Source organism: Pempheris klunzingeri, chromosome 16 (genome assembly GCF_042242105.1).
Source record: "Pempheris klunzingeri isolate RE-2024b chromosome 16, fPemKlu1.hap1, whole genome shotgun sequence".
NCBI classification, from domain to species: domain Eukaryota; kingdom Metazoa; phylum Chordata; class Actinopteri; order Acropomatiformes; family Pempheridae; genus Pempheris; species Pempheris klunzingeri.
This window is the reverse complement of record NC_092027.1, coordinates 14,156,451-14,176,845: the sequence shown is the minus strand read 5'-3', so window position 1 is coordinate 14,176,845 and position 20,395 is coordinate 14,156,451. Positions and strand designations below refer to the sequence as shown.

General features: G+C 42.6%; 2 protein-coding genes across 3 annotated transcripts in view; one reads left to right on the top strand and one right to left on the bottom strand.

The window, feature by feature from the left end:
• The window catches only part of cdk6 (cyclin dependent kinase 6), a 37,167-nt gene extending 17,766 nt beyond the window's left edge, over positions 1–19,401 (top strand). For both annotated transcript variants that reach the window (XM_070846197.1, XM_070846196.1), the window contains exons 5-8: positions 8,574–8,683; positions 15,569–15,619; positions 16,083–16,218; positions 16,418–19,401. In XM_070846197.1, the coding sequence (XP_070702298.1) occupies positions 8,574–8,683; positions 15,569–15,619; positions 16,083–16,218; positions 16,418–16,570 (450 nt within the window). In that variant the 3' untranslated portion in view covers positions 16,571–19,401. The remainder of the gene's footprint in view (positions 1–8,573; positions 8,684–15,568; positions 15,620–16,082; positions 16,219–16,417) is intronic.
• Positions 585–20,395, bottom strand: part of snx13 (sorting nexin 13) — an 85,438-nt gene continuing 65,627 nt past the window's right edge. The window contains exon 26 of the transcript XR_011585512.1: positions 585–609. The gene's annotated coding sequence lies outside the window, so the exon portion shown is untranslated. The remainder of the gene's footprint in view (positions 610–20,395) is intronic.

Below are 20,395 nucleotides of genomic sequence, written 5' to 3'. Positions count from 1 at the left end.
CATGACACCTAAACTACTGAATATATGCAAGCGTCATGAGTGCATTGTCACTGGAAGTGCAACAGAGTTCTGGAGCAGACAGATGAAACAGAAATTTCTCAGTGAAGGATGAACTGGACAGTTGTGTCTGTGAATGTCTTCTTTTGCCAGACAATGTGTTTCTACTCTGGACAAACAGAAAGAAAGGCAGGCAAGCAGTGGCAGGGAGAGGGAGGGGGGGAAAACCCTTGCACTGCACGCAGTAGAGCACGTGCAGCGCACTCTGGGAATGTTTAGATATCTCCTCAAACGGCTCCGCATGGGAAAAAAAGGAAAAGTCATCCTCTATGCTTTGACTGCAGCCGGCTGGAGCAAAGGGGCTGGCCCTAATTTGACATAAGCAAATACACACACATATATGAATGGAGATATACTGTACATACACACATTCAAGTGCAATCACATTGTTATTAATGTTTGCACACTCACAGATGCACACCCTCACATGCACAGTGCAGGTCTTATCTGGTTTTTCCTCACTGTGTGTGTGTACCCCCTATTAAGTGTGTCTAAAAGAGCAGTGGTAGCCCTCCCCTATAGTCTCTCACACACACACACACACACATTCCACTGCACTTCAATGTATTAATTGTTGATGGTCTCTTGGCAATGCTCCAGGTGGGGAAAAAGGGTTACTGATCGGTGTGTGAATGGTGCACGTGCACACATTCGCACACACCGGCATCTGGATATTAAAGCCTTGTCTGTACCAGCAAGAGGAAGAGGAGGGGAAAAAAAGAGAAAAAATTACAGCATATATCAGGAATTTTCCAGCTAATGATGTGCGGATGTGGTAGCACTGGGGAGAGAGAGCCACTGACTGTGCTGTCTTTGTTTCGCTCGGCGAGGGCCCCATGCTGCATTCCTGTACACTGCGCATACTTTGGCAACAGTTGTAGTGCCCCTTTTTTCTATTTTACTGTATACAGTTTGTGTGCTGCTCTTGCACTTTTCTTTCTAGCCCTCTTGCTCTGTCTCTCCTTTCCTCAGCCTGCACCTTTCCTCGTCATCTCTCTCTTAAAAACGACTCTTTCTCTCTCTCCTTTCATATGTCCTTTCTTGGCCGGGTGCAGTTTTATTGTTGGGACTGTAAATTGTCCTTTTTGCAGAACAAGAGAAAGAAAGAGGGAAAGTGAGGGAGGAGTGAAATAATGGTGTTTACAACATGGCTGACTGCTTGAGCTTCGAATGGGGCCTCTCTGGAGACACAACATTACAGCCTCAGCTTCACTGTGCTCTCACAGTGCATAGTTTTGCTCATATTATTATTATAACATCCGCTCTCTTTCTCCCATATGTGGCCTGCCTAAACACTCGGTAGCCTTTATCTGTTTTCTTTCCTTAGATTCATGTAGGAAGACTTACATTTGTAGTAGATTGCTTTCAGGAATGTAATCAAATTCTAGCTTAAGACTTAAAACATGAAACAGTCGAGTCATTTACCTAAGACTTGTGAACTGCGCTGCACGCTTATTCCACTTTATTCAGTAATTGCTGAAAGTAAAAACTTCCAATCATGCTCTTATTGATTCAATTACAGCAGTTATTTGGCTTCTAGTACATCCAGAGTACTGAGCCTGCGAGTGCTCGTGAGTGTGCACATGTGTGTAGATGGTATATGTCTGTGTGTGCAGTGGTGCTCTTTTATCCTGGGCTTCCTCAGTGAGAGGGAATGTAAACATGGGCCCCCGGCCAAGCTCCATCAGCCCCTGTGCCTCTGGTGCTGCAAGCCTGAAGCCCTGGCCTTAGTCATCCTCATGACAACAGGTCGTCGTGAAGGTCCTCCTTGGAAGGCCACATGGAGAGTGACAGCAAAACGGCTGTCACATTAGTGGTGGTGGGAGAGGAGGAGGATAGCGGTGAGGGATGAAGAAGCAACGCAACGCAAAGCAACTTTATTTGCCCATTATTAAAGGATAATTGCGGTTTATTACAACATTTCTATGGGTCATTTGACCTTTGTGCTCATCAAAGTCATTGCTGGGATCTGGGAACACAACAACATTACTACAACCCAATGTGATTGGGCGCAAGTGGTCAGACAGTCAAACGGGTTACCAGCAAGGCAGCAGTTTAAAGGAACTGTTTGATACTCGGAGATAAATGCTTGCTCACTTTCTTGCAAAGACTTATATAACATGATTAAAACCACTCTCATGCCTGTCTGTTAAATATAAAACTACTGCCAGCAGGTGGTTAGCTTTGCTTAGCATAACGACCTAAAGCAGAAGGAAACAGCTAGCCTGACTCTGCCTAAAGTTTAAGAAGTCCGCCCACCAGCACCTCTTATCATGGTGAACATAGTGTTTTATTACCCACAGGAATGATAGCCAACAGTAGATGAAAATGGGACCCGAGTTGTAGTAAACCGGAACTATCCTTTAAACATCAAACACATGCTGCAGACAACTTACATACATTTGCAGACACACACACACACACACACACACAAGCACCTGGCACTGAAGCACATGAATCCAGGCAAAAGCAGGTGCTCAGTGAGTCACGTGCAACATAAACTAAACGCCCCCGTGCTCACATACAGTGCTGTGAAAAAGTATTTGCCCCCTTACAGATTTCTTCTGTGTTTGCTTTGTCACACTTACATGTTTCAGATCATCAAACACATTTTAATATCACACAAAGATAACCTGAGTAAATACAAAAAGCAGTTTTTAAATGATGATTTCATTTAAGGGAAAAAAGCTAACCTGGCCCTATGTGAAAAAGTAATTGCCCCCTCCTTGTTAAATCATGAATTAACTGTGATTAACCACATGTTTGAAAGCTGAGTTCAATTTCACTAGCCACACCCAGGCCTGATTACTGCCAGAGCTGTAGAATCAAGAAATCACTTAAATAGACAATATGAAGTAGGCTAAAAGATCTCAAAATGCAACACATCATGCCCCGATCTAAAGCAATTCAAGAACAGACAAGAAACAAAGTTATTGACATCTATCAGTCTGGAAAGGGTTACAAAGCCATTTCTAAGGCTTTGGGACTCCAGCGAACAACAGTGAGAGCCATTATCCCCGAATGGAGAAAACATGGAGCAGTGGTGAACCTTCCCAGGGGTGGCCGGCCCACCAAAATGACTCCAAGAGTGCATCAACGTCTCATCCAGGAGGTCACAAAAGAACCCCAAACAACATCTAAAGCACTGCAGGCCTCACCTGCCTCTTTTAAGGTCAGTGTTCATGATTCAACAATAAGAAAGAGACTGGGCAAAAATGGCCTCCATGGGAGAGTTCCAAGGTGAAAACCACTGCTGACCAAAAAGAACACAAAGGCACATCTCACATTTGCCAAAAAACATCTTGATGATCCCCCACACTTTTGGGAAAATATTCTGTGGACTGACGAGACAAAAGTGGAACTTTTTGGAAGGTGTGCGTCCCGTTACATCTGGCGTAAAACTAACACAGCATTTCGGAGAAAGAACATCATACCGACAGTCAAACATGGTGGTGATAGTGTGATGGTCTGGGGCTGCTTTGCTGCTTCAGGACCTGGACAACTTGCCGTAATTGATGGAACCATGAATTCTGCTCTCTACCAGAAAATCCTGAAGGAGAATGTCCGGCCATCAGTTTGTGACCTTAAGCACAAGCGCGCTTGGGTTATGCAGCAGGACAATGATCCGAAGCACAACAGCAAGTCCACCTCTGAATAGCTCAAAAAAAACAAAATGAAGATTTTGGAGTGACCTAGTCAAAGTCCGGACTTAAATCCAATTGAGATGCTGTTGCATGACCTTAAACAGGCCGTTCATGCTCAAACACCCTCCAATATGGCTGAATTAAGACAATTCTGCAAAGAAGAGTGGGCCAAAATTCCCCCACAGCGATGTGAAAGACTCATTGCCAGTTACTGCAAACGCTTAGTTGCAGTTGTTGCCACCAAGTGTGGCACAACCAGTTATTAGGTTTAGGGGGCAATTACTTTTTCACATAGGGCCAGGTTGGTTTGGATAGCTTTTGTCCCTTAATAAATAAAATCATCATTTAAAAACTTTTTGTATTTACTCAGGTCATTTTGTTGGTCAATTTGTTTGATGATCTGAAACATGTAAGTGTGACAAAAAAGCAAAAACAGGAGAAATCTGTAAGGGGGCAAATACTTTTTCACAGCACTGTACATGCACCCTATTGTCATACTCTCTACTGTGCATGCACAGTGCGCTGGTGGCACAGGTCCGGATGTTGCAAGTCAGACAGGCTTGGAGGTCCAGCCCAGGAGGTCTGGAGGTCCTCTGGGGCAGGAGAAGCCATTTCCTCCCTGAAGCAGACCGGGGAGCAGAGAGCAGCAGTGAGGGTTGAGGAGGAGGAGGAGGAGGATGGTGGTGGTGGTGAGGGGGAGGATGCTCTCAGCAGAGAGGAATTCCCAGAATGTTGTCCTTTAATCTGGAGTCAGCCTCACACACTCTATGTCTCTCACTCTAACTCTCTTTTTTTCTTCCTCTGCTCTATCTGATCTCCTCTGGCTTTTCTGTTACCGTGCAGAAGTGAAGACGGGTGTCAAATAGACAGAGAAACATATTGAAAATGCAAAGCAGCTGACTTAAGCGTAAAGTTCTGTTCTGCATGTGCTAAGGGCTGACTCACATTCTGTGTGTCTTGCATTGTCCTACTTGGTGTATTTATGTGCCTGTATCTCTGGTTTTATGCAGCCTGCACAGAGGAGAGAGCAGGAGTGTGTAATGAAGGGATACATGAAGCAGAACAGAGAATGAGAAGGGTGAGAAAGACTAAGGAAGAAAGAATGCAAACGTGGTTGGAAGAAGAGGAAGGGAAAGGACAGTCAAAAAGCTTAGAACAACATTGCAATTGTGGAATGTCCTTTTTCTTTTTACAACAGTCTGTGTTATAATCATCTCCATGAAAACGGTGAAGTTGCCATGACTCAGAGCATGTTCCTTTATCAGAGCAGTAGTTTTGAGATATTTAGTATAACAGACTGGATTCTAACTTGATATAGGGACATTTGAGTATTTTCTGGAGTGTGAAATGTGATGTTACAGACTCTCCAACTGTTGTATGTAGAGTTTACAGCATTTCAGACGTGTGCTTTACAGACTTGCATGCTTACAGAAACAGACTGAGAAAGAGAGGCACTTTATAGAGAAGAAACAAGAGATTGCAGGAGAGAGGGAGGCGGTAGGGAGAAAAGGGTGAGGAGGATTGTTAAGTGGAAGGCTGTGCTGACAGTGGACTGTTTGTTTGGAAATTAGCACCCTGAAACGTGGAATCTGATGTTTGAGATGAGCCATGTGAGCGGCCGTACAGTGATCCGTGGCTTCAAAAGCATGTGGGCCACAGGTGCAAAGTGGGGGGCCCCTTCCCTACTTCTTACCCCTCTACTTGGGGTGCCTTTGCTCAACCACACCCATTTTATAACTCTGTCCTAATTGTGATCTCATCTACACACCTAACTTTGTGATCTTGAACGGTTGCAACTCAGTTACTTTGACAAAATCTGTTCACAGACAGACACTGTGTGTGAAAACAATACCAGCCAACGCAGTCAAAGCTTTGAATGAGCCATGCAGTTCCTTTTAAGATAATGTAATGATAACGTGAATACAAACTAGTGCAATTAGTATTGATCTGAGGCTGGAAAGTCCCCAACAAATGCACAATATAACCCGCAGTATCCAGTTGGATTTGGCAATTCCCTTCAAAACAATGAAAGTAAATAGTTTTTTTTTTTAAGTTGTCGGAGGAGCAAATGCATTTGGGAGTGTGAGAAGGCAGGGAAGTGAAAAAGTATTGAGAGATGGACTTCTTTATGATATTCATTGACAAAAAACAAAACCATTGAATAACAACAGTATTATCCATTTAATTCATCAATTCCAACAAATACCAAAAAAGGGCTTCCTGCAGTGTAAGACGTCAGGGTGTCATTTCAGATTGCAATAAAGCTTAAAGCATCTATCTTCCGGTGTATCTGCGAGTGCATGTGTGACATATATGCCTTAATCTGCAGTTGTGGCCAGGTTATTGAATAACTATGTATTGCACGGAGGCGGATATACCCCGAGCTCTAGGTCTGTGGTTCTTCCTAGAAGGCTATACGGTGCATGTGTGTTCATATAAGGCTTTGACTGTGCAGGGCTACAATCTCCATGCAGCAGACTGAAGACAAAAGTATTGGAGTCTGCACCTGCAAGAGCTACAGGGATATTTTGAATGGGCCATTTGTCACTTCTTCATATTGTAAAACAACAACCTCTGTTTGAATATTTGATGGGTTTATTGATCCCATGTGTTGGTTTGTAGGGGATAAATGCACATGCGATGTGCTCTAACTAGATACCAAGCTGAACACTTGCAGACAACTTTAAAGTTAAAATGAAAGAAAGTAAGAAATAATTGCTACAAAAAGGAAGCAATGCAGCCTTGAATTTTGAAGCAACATTTTGTTGCTTAGCTATATGGGCAGCTGTGCTACTTTCATTCATGTTTTTCTTTGAGGTTTCGCTGTTCTAAAAGTCTTCAATGACCCAAGCAGTCATTCTCAGTGTGTGTCTCATTTCTGGTCACGTGACTCAGCCAGCACATCTCAGCCAAGTGGCCTCAACTTCCTCCCTATTTCCACTGAAGCAGGAAGCAGGAGATGAGAAAGTATCACACATCTGCAAAATACAGCCCCCGGCTCTATTAATAGTGTCATTCAGTTTAGAAGAAAAAAATGTGACCGCACTTTTTATTCCTCTTATCAGTCTCTGTTAACTACCCTGCTTAAGAATTCCAGCTCGGGGTAATGTTTGGTCACTTTGTGAGCTTGTTATCCAAGGCTGTGTGAGGCTCTACTCATATATGCATATAGTTACTGATGTTCAGCAAGTAATATTTACCAGGTGCATCATCTTAGTTTAGCCTGCTAACACTGGTGGATGCAAATGTAGCTTTGGCAGTATTAGGCCACAAAACCAAAGTATTAAAACCTGACCTGATAATTGCACAAGGGGAAAAGTTGAGGGAAAACCAAAGTCAGCTGAATTTATCCTCTGGGGACGATGATTATCTGTGACAAATTCTACAGAAATGCGTTGAAAAGCTGTTAAGACATCTATGATACACAAATGTGAAACCCCAAAGTGGTGCTGGAGGAAAAGTCACAGGATCGTCATCGTCTGTAGGATTCATGCTCTGAGAACCAAGTGTGTGAAGTATCATAGCAATCCATCAGATTGAGGTTTTGAGATATGCTAGCATCGTGGCTCTGTGGATGACGGTCAGTCCACCATTTTGTCAAACTAAAATAAGACAACTTGTTTTTCCTGGTGGGAATTAATTTAAGTGGCGATGAACAGTTGCAAAGTCAAGTGAGAAAAATCACACTCACACTTTTTTGGACAAAAGTAAAATCAGTGATACTGGCTAGTGCAAATCTGAAATCATCCAGCGTCACCCCGTCAAAGAAATATTGTCTAATAATCTGTAAACCACAACCGTATATGACTGGTGACCAAAAGTAACTTAAGGGGCACTTAAGAACATAAGCAAGGACCTAATTGACTTTTTAATCGTTCATATTTGGCTATCTACGTCCTTTGAAGATAACTGCTTATGTTACACATACAGGCATGTAGACAACATCTAAAAGCTCAGGGTATCATTTCCAAGTACTCCTGCAGAGAGTCTGAGCCAGCTAATAAAGATATCTAGGTGACACTGCATTCTTTTTGCTTACAAACATTCGCCTCAGGCTCTAAGATCCCGATAAGCACTTTGCAGTGCCTGTGGGGGGAACTGCAGCCAAAGGCTGTTGGAAAAATCTGGAGTTTAGGAAAGCACCTGGAACCAGTCCACTCTCTTACCAGGGGTCACTGAGTTTTGTCTGGAGGCTTTCCCTACTGTAGCTGTTAACAATGCTGCTGCTTTCCTGCAGGCTATGACTGCATACACACATATACACTCAGAGGTCCCAGTAGAGTCACAGGGACAAATCTTGAAACCATACTTAGGGTGAGGTGGCACAAAACTACTGCTGGTGTACCTCAGGTGGGTGCAGGGTTGCTTGATGCAAGACAGGAAGTCTTTTATTTATTTATTTTCAATTTCGGCAGGAGGGAAGGGGTTGGGTTTGGTGCTTCATATCACCTCACCATCACTTCACATACACGAGCAAGGTTTAATCCTGTGAAACGTTGTATTGTTTATTGTTGCAATGTGTATTGCTGCACATATACGCATACATGTTTATTCAGTGTTGTGCGTCCCTGGTGGATTGCTGTGGAAAGACTGTGTGATGTGGGTACACCAAAACGGGAGCAGGGAGACGTGCCCTGCCAGATATGATTTCATGTCTTACGTAAGCCTAAGATGGGGGCAGAGAAGTATTAACCCTGTGTGTGTGTGTGTGTGTGTGTGCATTTGAGAATACGCCCCCCTCCCTGACATTTTCTCAGGGCTGCTGGCAGATAAAACAACGTACAAGAAATTGGGAGTGATTTGTGTCTGTGGGTGTTTGTGTGTTTAAACTTATTTTCTTGATGATTTTTTTGCTGTGTGTGCATGTTGTAGGTGGTGACACTGTGGTACAGAGCCCCAGAGGTGCTGCTCCAGTCCAGTTACGCCACGCCAGTGGACCTGTGGAGTGTCGGCTGCATCTTCGCTGAGATGTTCAGGAGAAGGTTAGAGCTGCAGAGAGCACAGAATCTATTAATGAAAGATCTATTGACTGAAATGTTGGTGTAACCCCTCTAACCGTGTAATTATGCAGTGGGACAACTACACCTTCATAGACTAAGCGGGCCAAACATCTCACATCAGCTCCTCCAACCGCATTTGTCCAGACATACACAAAATACTACAACTTTTCCATCCATAAACGCCACTATTTTAACCTGAAAATGTAACTAAATTGCCATTTTTGCTTCATTTGTTCATTCAGTCTGATATGCTCATGTTAGCTGCTGTCTGTTTGACCCGTAATTATTTCAGTTGGTATGGTAGCTTTTGCTAAGAGCAGGTTACACGATTTTGTGTCGACTGAAGAAACATGCGGATTTAAGTTATTTCTGTAAGCCGACTTGCAACAACCCATATAGCAAATCAATCTTATTCATGCTCGTTGCTATTTGTTTGTACAGTAAGATGACATCCATTTCTTAATCACACCTACATTGGCTTGATTGTCTTTCCAACAATGGAAATGTGGGCAGCCATGAGGTCTGAAAGGCCACCACTAGTCACACATGTCATTATGTTATTATTCACATTATTTCCTCATTCATGAGCTGTTGTGTCTTCTTCCTTCACTGTGTTGCTTTCACATTAAAAGCACTTACGCCTCCGCAACTGACAACTGAGTTGTGCGGTGTAACATGTTTAACACAGAAACGGTCACACACTTACTGACATGCATTAGCACAATCTAAGAGCAACTTACCCAAGGCTGTAGGTCTTTATGAAGGTACTTTGTGTTATACATCAGTCTAGTTGTATTAACATTCACATGCTCATATCCTTGTTACTAGGTCTCCTAATGAAGCAAGTATCACTAAAAGCCATCCCCTCTTTATGATGAAGGGGTTTTACTGTTTGCATGAACACTGATAAAGTATTTAAGAGATGTCCCAGCTCTATGGCTGATACGTTTTACTTACTTGGTGTTTCTTCTGGGTGTCATCTGTGTTTGAGATGTTATGGCGAGTCCAAGACTGTTACTGTTGTACTTGAATGTTGGTGTTTTGGTCAATACTGAAAGAATTCCACAATGAAGAGAACTTTCTATTTCTCTGCGTTACCTGTGTACTTTCACTCAAAAGAATAGGAAGGCATCAATACAGGATCAGTTATTTGGGTGTTTGCATCTTTTACTTAAGTGACACCTGTCAGATGCGCAGTGAGCTCTTAGCAATCATATTTCGGTTGGCTTATCAAACCGTGACAGTAATGGCAGACTGCTGCTGTGGTTGCAACATGCAAGCCAGGATTCTGCTTCTTGGTATAGGTATTTGTCAGTTTGTGGTCTAACGAACATCGCACGCTGGAGAGCCAAGCTAATAACGGACCATTTAAAAAAAAAAATTTTTTAAAAAGGTTCAATTGTCGACCTATAGAAGGAAAAAAGACTGTTCCAGGACAAATTAAAAGGAAAAAGGCATGTTTTATCATTTTAGCACAAATGAATCAATTGATGAATCTGTCCATCAATATTAATGCACCATTATATGTATAGAACTGTGTCTCGTGTTCTACAGTGAAGTGGGCTCTAGCCAGCCTGTCGTGGTGTGCTTCAGAGTAGATAAGAACAGTCTCTCTGAGGCAGGGCAGAGTGCCAGGAGGAGCAGCCCTGCCTGTAATTTATGCTTCCTTCCCTAACCGTCCTCAAACCCCAACATGCTCAGCCACACACAACAACCCATGCTCTGCGCGTGGGACTCGCGAATATGTAGGCCTTGGTGGCAAAGGGTGACACAGGGTGACACGGGGTGAAAAGACGGTGTAGTCGTGCGGTATGCCGACAAATCATAAGTAAATGAGCGGAGAAACATGTTGAGGAGAGATGCTTCCGTACAGGGTCGAACGTGGCACTGAATGGTTCAATAAGTTAAAAAGATGTTGTGCATCGTATGCTTTGGCCTTCACAGACATGTTAGTCTAATTAAACACCTGTGGGGACACAAACACGCTCCACTGTAAACTATCCAATGTTGTTGCGTCTGTCCCCACGCTGTCATTTTGAACGTTAGTTCACCTTGTGTATGTGTGTCCCAGGTTATGTGTCGAACCCTCATTTGCTATAAAGATGGGGACATGTGACTCTTTATTTTATTTTTTTTAAGTGGCAGGCAAGAGCTATACAAATCACATACATTAGGACGGGCTAACAGAGGGGTGGGTGAAGGACAGGGGATGCTTTGATATTTCTGGTTGCCTGAATTTACAAGACCAGTCTTTGTTGCTCACGTTTCTCTCTGCTTATTGACTTTTCTACCTTCATATTTGGATTAGTGCTGATAATCGATTAAAAATTGGCCACCATTTTGACAATAGTTTAGTTGTTTAGTTTTAGAATTGTTCTACTTTTTTATTGTTAGCCTCTCAGTTGTGAGGATTTGCTGCTTTTCTTTGACTTATGTGATAATAAAGTGAATATCTTTGGGTTTTGGGCCCTTTCGGTGACCCCAGCAAGCAATTTGGTGGCATTAACATTCCTAGCATTCTATAGACCAAACAATGAATCAATTAATCAAGAAAATATCAGAAGATTAATCCTTACTGAAACTAATCATTAGTTGCTTGAGCTGAAATACACTGGATGAGAATTAACAAGTGCAAACTGTTTTCAGATGCGGAGGAAATGTCTTGGCTCCAAATTTTGACATGGGTGTTTGGTAAGCTAGTTCAGATATATACATCAAAATAAAAAGAATCATGTTGAACTTTAGAAGGAATTAGGCCCACATGAGGCATTCAGCAGGGTCGTAGTCTGGTCCACGCAGCCGATCTTTGTCTTCAGCCTCAGAGGCGAATGCAACCAATGTTAGCATCTGTTGTGTGTACATAGCGTCTAAAGTCTGGTCAGGTAACAGTGGAGGATTTTACTGGATAAAACCTTGTACAGAGCCCTGTCTTTCCAGTTTGTCTGCTTGTTTGTTAGTTTTCAGGTTTTATCTGGTGAAATTGTCTGGTAACAATGGCGGACATATTATTTTTGAGGCTGTGAATGGAGCTACTAGTATCTGAGAGAAATGACTGGTCTTTGTTTGTAATCGTGTTGTCAGTTTGCTTATTATTAATGTAATACAAGTTGGATTTAGCACTGCTGGCACAGGTTTCTTACGTAGAATGCTTTTTAATTTGCCAAAACGTCTCATAGCGACTAATGGCGGTTCAATCAGTTTCATTCAGATTGTAGCTGTGAGTAAAGCCCTCATATGGGTAAGTTTGTATTTGTGCGCCACATTTCACTATTTTGTTTGAATGGTTTCCATACTGGATGAGTAAAACGTGAAGTGCTTTGACAGGTTAACCTGAAAGTGAACATCTTATTGCCATATAATCAGCATGAGTATTTCCTAAACCTGGTCCCAGTTTTGGACGTTTCCCTGCTCTAACGCACCTGATTCAAATGAACGGGTCGTTATCAGGCTTCTGCAGAGCTTGATGACAAGCTGATAATTTAAATCAGGTGTGTTGGAGCAGGGAAACATCTAAACCATGCAGGGCACTTGGCCTCTAGGACCACGTCTGGGAAACGCTGATTTACATCAAGTAACAGTAACGTGTGTATTATGTGCAGAACAGCTCCAACCCCGTTCCATGTAGTGTTCCTTTAAAAGCAGGCACGATCTGAGGTTGCCAATCCTTGTCTGATAACAATGAGCTACGTGTATGTGTTGTGTGTGTTGTCTAGGTTAAGGTACTCCTTCTCTCACCCTGACACAATAAGCTGTAAAAAGCTTTAGTGTGTGTGTGTGTTTTCACAATCTGGCATCTGTCCAACTTTGCCGGAAGGCAAAGCAGAGCCCTTTGATGGCCATGAACAGATCTCTCTCTCTCTCTCTCTCTCTCTCTCTCTCTCTCTCTCTCTCTCTCTCTCTCTCTCTCTCTCTCTCTCTCTCTCTCTCTCTCTCTCTCTCTCTCTCTCTCTCTCTCTCTCTCTCTCTCTCTCTCTCTCTCTCTCTCTCTCTCAAGATGGCTTTTTAAAAGGCCACCTGTTAGAGATTAAAGGGCACCTGGGAGAAGCAGTGAAAGAAAGCAAGAGAGTGGGATTGAGGGAAAACGCAGTACAAGAGAAGATGAGAAGACACTTTTTATTGGTTTGCAGTTTTATTGAATTGGAGATTAGAATCGTTGACAGCTCGGGTACAAGGAACCAGACACAACCCCACTGGTGGTTTAATTGCCTTTGAGAACAGTTGGTCCCTAAATTGAATGCCCTTTTCTGGGAATGAATCAATACATGATCATAGAAATCTAGTCTGCACAATCAGTCAATTGATCTGTTAACCTGCTGACACACGTTCACTGCCAACAACTTGATAAATCTTGTCAAAATGTCAAACATTTGCCAGCTCCTCCTTCTCCTCCTCCTGACGAAACAAACATTCTGAAGGCATTACTTTGGTGTACCCTGGGAAAAGTAGTCAGCTTTTGTGATGAAATAATGAAAATAGGTGTTAATTGAAGTCCTTTGTCAGAGCCCCACCGAGCAGTAACAACCCCAGTTCACTCTGTTACCTTATGTTGCAGGTCAGAAAAGTGCAAATCCAACCTCCAAAACATTTTTCCTCTGACTCATGATACTTCAAAGGTTTTTCACCCCCAAACGCCTTCCTCCTCCTCCTTCCCCCTCCCCTCTCTGCTTTCATCATCAAACATGCCATAAAAAACTCTTTTAATGACCATCTACTGTAGCCAGAATAGTAGAGAACTTGTTGTCAAAGGAATTTGAGCAAATATCATGCAAGTCTGCATCTTAATGTCTGGGATAGTGTCGGGGTGAGTCATGGTTCGAGTGAATGGGTAGAGAGAGCGCCTGCTTGTTGACATTCCTTCAATCGAAAAGGTTGAACGTGTTGTGTTAATGGTCTTTGAGAGTCCCAACATCCGTGTTGACTTTCTCACAGTTTTGGAACTGAATTGATAAATTCTCAAAGAAGCAGCCTCACGTGCACGTGTGTTTGTCCAGTACACAAACACACACTCGGATGCACATTATGCCCAAACGTATGTCCTCACAGTTCACTCTGATGGCGGCTTAAACACATGAAGACGCCACACTGAAGCACACGCTCCATTTGTCTCTCTCCGCTTCCCACCCAGACAGATTGACACTCTCACGTGCAAACATGCACACACACATTCCAGAGGTTCTCTGAGGAATGAGGGACAGAGTCGTGTTGGCACTAAGGGAAGCGTGACTCAGCTGCCTGTCCCAACCCAGTCCCAGTCTCCTTTCACTGCCATCCGTTTGTGTGTGTGTGTGTGTGGGGTTCTGCACACTTATGTGTGTACTTGCTTGAGTATCTGCAAGTAACTTAACTTGCTTGAGTATCTGCAAGTACACATTTGCACTCGACTGTTGACTTGTGTGTGCATGCCAGTGGCCAGCTCTATGTGAATCCAGTTATCCCCCACCAACAAACCAACAAACCACTCCAGGTTTAAAAATGGACCTCTTGGAATTATCAGCCCTACTTGTTTTGGCACGATGACTTTGCTGTAGGTGATTTTTTTTTTTTTCTTCTTCTATTGCAACAGTCAGAACTGGTTTGGTCTGATCTTAAATGACTTTCAAACCGAAGCACAGTGCCTCATTCTGAAATACCTGCTTGTGTGGTGCAGTCCTCTTGCAAAGACACGTGTTTGAAGCAGAGGTTCAAGAGTAAAGAAACGCTGAGACACCCATTAGTTCAGGATGCCAGTTTTAAATAATTGAAACAAACTGTATCTCAATTCCACTTCCGAACTGAAACATGTGACAGAGAGCTTGCTGTCACTGTGAAAATGTGCAAAATACCCCCGCGTGACTAATATCCCAGTGTCTGAGTCTGTAGGAAAGAGTGGGTGTTGAACTATGCAAAGCTTCCTGCCAGTGGGAAAACACAGTGAGCACATGGTGCCTAGCCAGTCTGTTGACTTCAGTTAAGTGGGGTGCACTTGAACTGCACTGAGGCCTGGATACAGAATGCATACACACATCCATACAAGCACACCTATGTGACAATATCCTGCATTACATTGACATCTGCTGGTGACTGATCATCTTGAACACATAGGATACAGTATGACAGAGGCTTTTCTCCTTCTCTGACCTTAGCGCATTTCATGCTATAATTTTGGGAGTAACACATTTAGAAATGTAATGTTATTTAGCCCAGGAGTCCCGGCATCATTAGTGTTGGAGAAAGTTCTGTGTTTGACAGCAACACCTCATTTCCTTTCAGGGGAACCTCAGCAGGAAGGTCTAGTTCCTGTACTTTTTCTCTGTTAGAATAATCCAACTTTTCTTTCACGCACCTCTCCCTCCCACTTTCCTACACACATTCACACAGGGAGAGAGCAAAAACACACACACACACACACACAAGGGATAAATAGGCTTCTTCTGTCCCGTGCGGCAGCCAGCAGGCTTGTGCTGATGATGACTACTGGAATTTGTGCGGGTGCCAGGGCAGGCATGGCCGCCCACGGGCATCCGAAGACGGCCCAAAGCCACAGTAACCACCAGTAGCCCTGCTGCAGCTCTCCTACCTCCTTTCACCCCCCCCCCCTCCTCCTCGCTGGTACTACCAACACTGCTTCACAATCCTGACTACATGAGACGGAGCTGTGAGTGTGTGGCTACTTCAAACGCTCGCATAAGAGTCACACATTCCTCTTCACCTTGAGCCAATAACTTATGTGTGAGGGCTGTTCGTCTGCAGTGTGCCATGGTGTAGTGAGCGTCAGGGCTCACACTTAAACCTCTTCTACATCTACATTATTTTTGTGCAGCATCAACTCGCGTATGTTGAAGCAGCAGCAGCAGTCAAACTCAACAGTGTTTATTTTCTCTCTCCCAGGCCGCTATTTCGAGGAAACTCAGATGTTGATCAGCTGGGAAAGATTTTTGAGTAAGTATTATTGGCTTCGTTTCCTGTTACAACTTCTGGATGTCATTTTTTTTTTAATGAATGTGCAACCTGGGAAAATGGAGTATACACAGACACAGGATTAAAGCTCTCAAAACTGTCTATGACTGTCCATAGAGACCAGTGAGACTAATGTCAGTCCAATAAACTGTTCAGAGCTTCAATGCGGTGTTGGGACTCTCCATCTTTTATCGTGCATATGGTCTAGAACAGGGTAAGCACACAGCTACCCCTCTGTAATTCATGGAGAACCTTTCGGATTAGTTCATACAGCTTTGCTAGGCTGAATGTCACTAGCACAAGATGTAAGTTGCTTCAGCAAAAGTAGGATAGTTTTAGTAAAGTAGTTTAGTAAAGTAGTTTTAGCAAAGATTTGAACTGGAGAAGCAATGAATGCTGCCCACTGCTGATGGCAGAAGTACTAATGAATGTGATCATCCACCAGTGTTGTCGGGGTACCTTCAGCAGAAGACTGGCCCCAGGAAGTGGCCCTGCCACAGAGTGCCTTCACCCCCCGGCCCCCTAAGCCAATAGAGGACTTGGTTCCAGACATGGACGAGCAAGGACGGGCCCTCTTAATGGTGGGTAGTAAGAGCATCGGCCCAAACCAATCCAAATTCATCATGCTGTAGTTGTTTTCTGCAATTAACCACTTCTATTTTTTTTTCAAAATCAAGAAATTCATCCGTAAATTCTTTATCATAATTTTGCAGTTATATATTAGTATCTACTTTATTAATTAGTTTAACATTCTCTTCTTTTCTCTTCTCTCCTTTGCAGCAATTCCTTGCCTTCAACCCCTCCAGGAGGATATCGGCCTTTGCTGCGCTGACCCACTCCTATTTTCAAAGTGTGGACAGCCACAGTAGAAGCGTGTACGCAGCCCAGCCCATCCCGAGCAACAAGCCTACTATGGAGGAGAGGACTGCCTGATCGTCCTCCATCCATCATCATCCCAAACACTGTCTATAAAAAGCTTTCTGCATACCCCACCTTGGTGTTGTTCATGCTTTGTTTTTACAGTATTAAATCAGAGCACGTTAATTAACCTTTTTTGACACTGAAGTGAAAATAAATCTGTAGAGGTGCCTTTGGCATCATGTTCAGCCTTGAGTCGACGTGGTTGAACTTGTATCAGGTTTGGATGCTGCAGTTTTCCCTCTTTCTTCTTGCAGAAGTCCTCAAACCTGCATGGTGAGCATGACTTTTTCAAGGTAGCCCCATGTAGCTCTGGGGTTAAGTTATAGTTTATGGAAAGTCCTCTCCCAACACAGCACCAGGTTTTCCACCTGGATTGTTCTGTATTTTGCTGCATTTATTTTACCTTCTATCTGCACAAGCCTTCTGCAGACTATTTACAACATGATGCTACAAACACCAAGACCCTTCTTCCACTTCTATGTGCCTTTGGGCAAATGCAAGCTTAAATATCATGAGATTTTTTTTTAACAGTCTTTCTGTGTGCCAGTTGGCCATAAAGCTAGAAATGTACCCAGGCAGCAGTTGCTGCAGGCTCAAAGTCTCCCATATCAGCAAGGGAATCCTGTATCTCCTTAATTGTCCACAGACCTCATTGTGGCCCTCCCCACTGTTGGCTTTTTTACAAACCAGTTGTTGGTTACACACAGGCGATCGTCATTCTGCCTATTATTGCCTATTTAGTCTTTAAAAACCAGCTGGGAGGCTAAATGAAGTGTGTCATAGTCAAGAGGGGCTGTCATTTAGATCCATCTGTAGATCTGTTTTCTCTTTGGCTTTGATGATAATCAGTGTCAAAAAAGCTTAATCAATGACAAGTCTGTATTGTACATAAAAACAAAACATGAATTTGACCAAGGGTGAAGATACTTTTTTCACCCCTGTACAAAGCTTGAGGAAAGTACTCCTAAAGAGCAGGTAAAAAAATAGTGTCAGGAAAGATGACACCAACGCTCTCACTCCCCTGAAAAATGCACAAAAGCTATCCTCCTTCCGAACTGATGGATTGTAATTGCTGCTTTTAGATTGTTAAATGTTAATGATTGACTGTTAATAATGCAAAGAGACCTGCATTTCCGATTGACTGGTAACAGTGGAGGAGTGGAGGCCATGGAGCAGAGGCCTCTTCTATGACCAGTGTTTAGCCTTGCAAGAGCCCTCTTGGCTTGAGGGACCGGACCGTACAGGAGCCTGGGTGGACAGCGTGGACCTTCACGCTCACTGTGGGTGTGTGCAGCGAGCCGACGCACAGTGCAAGCATGCTCACAGATGCGTACACAACATGTAGTTTGTGCACTACCACTGACATTAGCACGCTCGAGTCTGCACCTACTTATTGAAACAATATTGGGCGTCACAAGCCAGCCACTCACTGCCATGTCGTGACCATTCCAGTTCAACATGTATTGTATTACTGCCACCTTGAGGATGTCCTGAGTAACTGCAGACCAGTAGCGGGATTCTAATGGTATCTGCACTCTTCAAGAAATTCCTCATAATGGGCTGATATCAGCGCTGAGACAATGATGGAAGAACCTTTTTATAGAAACGTTCCTGCCACTCACTCTGTGTTATTGACTTGCTTCTAGTCTGCCATCATGGGTTTTTATCATTATAAAATACAATTATTATTTACTATCCGAATGACAGTAATGCACAGGCTTGCAATAGGTGGAGAAAGTCCCACCAGCACTATTCAACATGAATACATTTGGCGCAGAATAGTGTTGCCAATGTTATGTATTTAATTTTAATTTTATTGACAAGTCCTATATGCTTGTTTTCATCAAGTTGTTACTTGATTTTTTTTTTTTTTTTTTTTTAAGATGCTGGGGCATACAATATTCTTGCACCAATTACACCAACTCTTTAGATGATTATAGAATTTGTGTAAGAATAGTTTGACAATGTAAGGAATGTACAAAGGATAGGCATTGGTACTGTACAGTATAGAGCGCTAAGTACAAGCTGTAGCAAACTTTTGATACGTGCATCGTCAGCCCATAGATATGTCGTAAAAATGGATAGATGTAGGGTAGCGAGGGTCAGTGAAATGTCGTATGGCAAGAGTATTTTGTCTGTTGAAAATGTTGGGCCAGCTCTGTGGGTGCTTGTTGGATTTCATTCGCTTTGGATCGAGGGTGACTACGAATTTTACAGTGGTTTTGATAATGAATAATGCACATGTAATTGTGCGTACAGCTTTTGCTTTATTTTACAGTCATGTCCTGTTTTATTCAAGCCCGGTTTTTACAAGCAAGGAAAAAAGCAAGTTATGCAGAGTTGTATTTTTGTATGTAGTAGTTCTTGCAGAACAGTAACATATTTTAACACTGGTTTACGTTTTCTTAACAGGTAGTGCTGCTAGCACACACACAGACACACTCTCTGACTTTCTCAGGTTCTTGTTATGGACGTCCAAACCATTCGGGCACAGTTTGCACATCCCTGGGCTACTAACTGACCATATCACAACTCCTTCAGGTTTTCTTTCAAGCTGTTCCATGATCATGTCAGTGATCAGTCTACTGTCATTCCTATTTATCAAGTATGTTACTGTACTCATTACTGTCTGAAGATAACTGCCTGTATGAACTGTTTTTGCCAGCAACTTTTAATTGCTAGATGGCGAACACGATGTAGATCCATGTGATTTTTCTGCTCAACTAAGCACTGTGTGAATTTTCTATAAGTCATGACTCACATCTGGTGTCAGTGGTGCATACAATGCAATGAAAGCTCCAAATACTTAAGGCTTAAAGGTTTACAATTTAAAAAAAAAAAGAGACTGCTTTCGTCTATGACACTTGATACAATCACTGTACACCTTTCTCATGAGTTCACCAGTTTGTAATACATTTCAATCTCATAACATAAAACTGAAGTCCACTGTTGAGCTTATACAAGTCTCATTGTTTTTGAAACCAGCGTAGCTTAATCATCACCCATCGACCATCATATAACTCGCATTACACATTACACGTTCATGTGTCACAATTGTTTTTAGCATATGGAAGTGGAGACAAAAAAACACAATCGTGGCATTATACTTATGTATGAATGCTAGCATTGGTGTCTTATTATTGTGTTGCACCAGTTGAATAAAAAACAGCTTTTTGTGAATGTTTTGGACTCATTTCTTAAATAAAAAGCAAATTAATTAATCTAGTGACACAAAGGAACATGAGATGCACGCAATGGCTATTTTTCTTTCTGTTTTATTTCATACCAGCATAAGGAAGCTTTTTTTTTTTAAATAAATGAATATTTTTGTATCATTTATGCTATCTGAAGATTGTGTTATCAGTCTGTTTCACTATAAATGAGTACACATTTTAAAACTAGAGCATGCACTGTGAGGGAGCATATAGTGAAGAGGGTGGAGCCATAACATTAGGAGTGTTTTGGTTAGAGTTCATTGCCAGTCAACAAGCACACCAGGCAAGTTACAACAGACATCATGCAGAACTTAAATGATGGGACTGAGTGTGATATGCCTGTGTACACCAGTACATAGAAAATACATCTGAAACTGCAGTCAGTTGAGATAACGGCCAACTTCAATAAGATAGAAATGACGAGTGTGGATGATGGTGCTATAGAATCAAGAGAAAAGTCTGAGTAATGAATGCACAGGAAAGAGGAGACAATAAGATTTGGTAATAATGGTCTCAACAGCACTATTTAACATAGGACAAGGCAATACAGGAATATAAGGCCTTTGTGGAGATGAAGAAACAAGTGTCAAATGATTCACTGTGTCAAAGATATGAAGCTAAG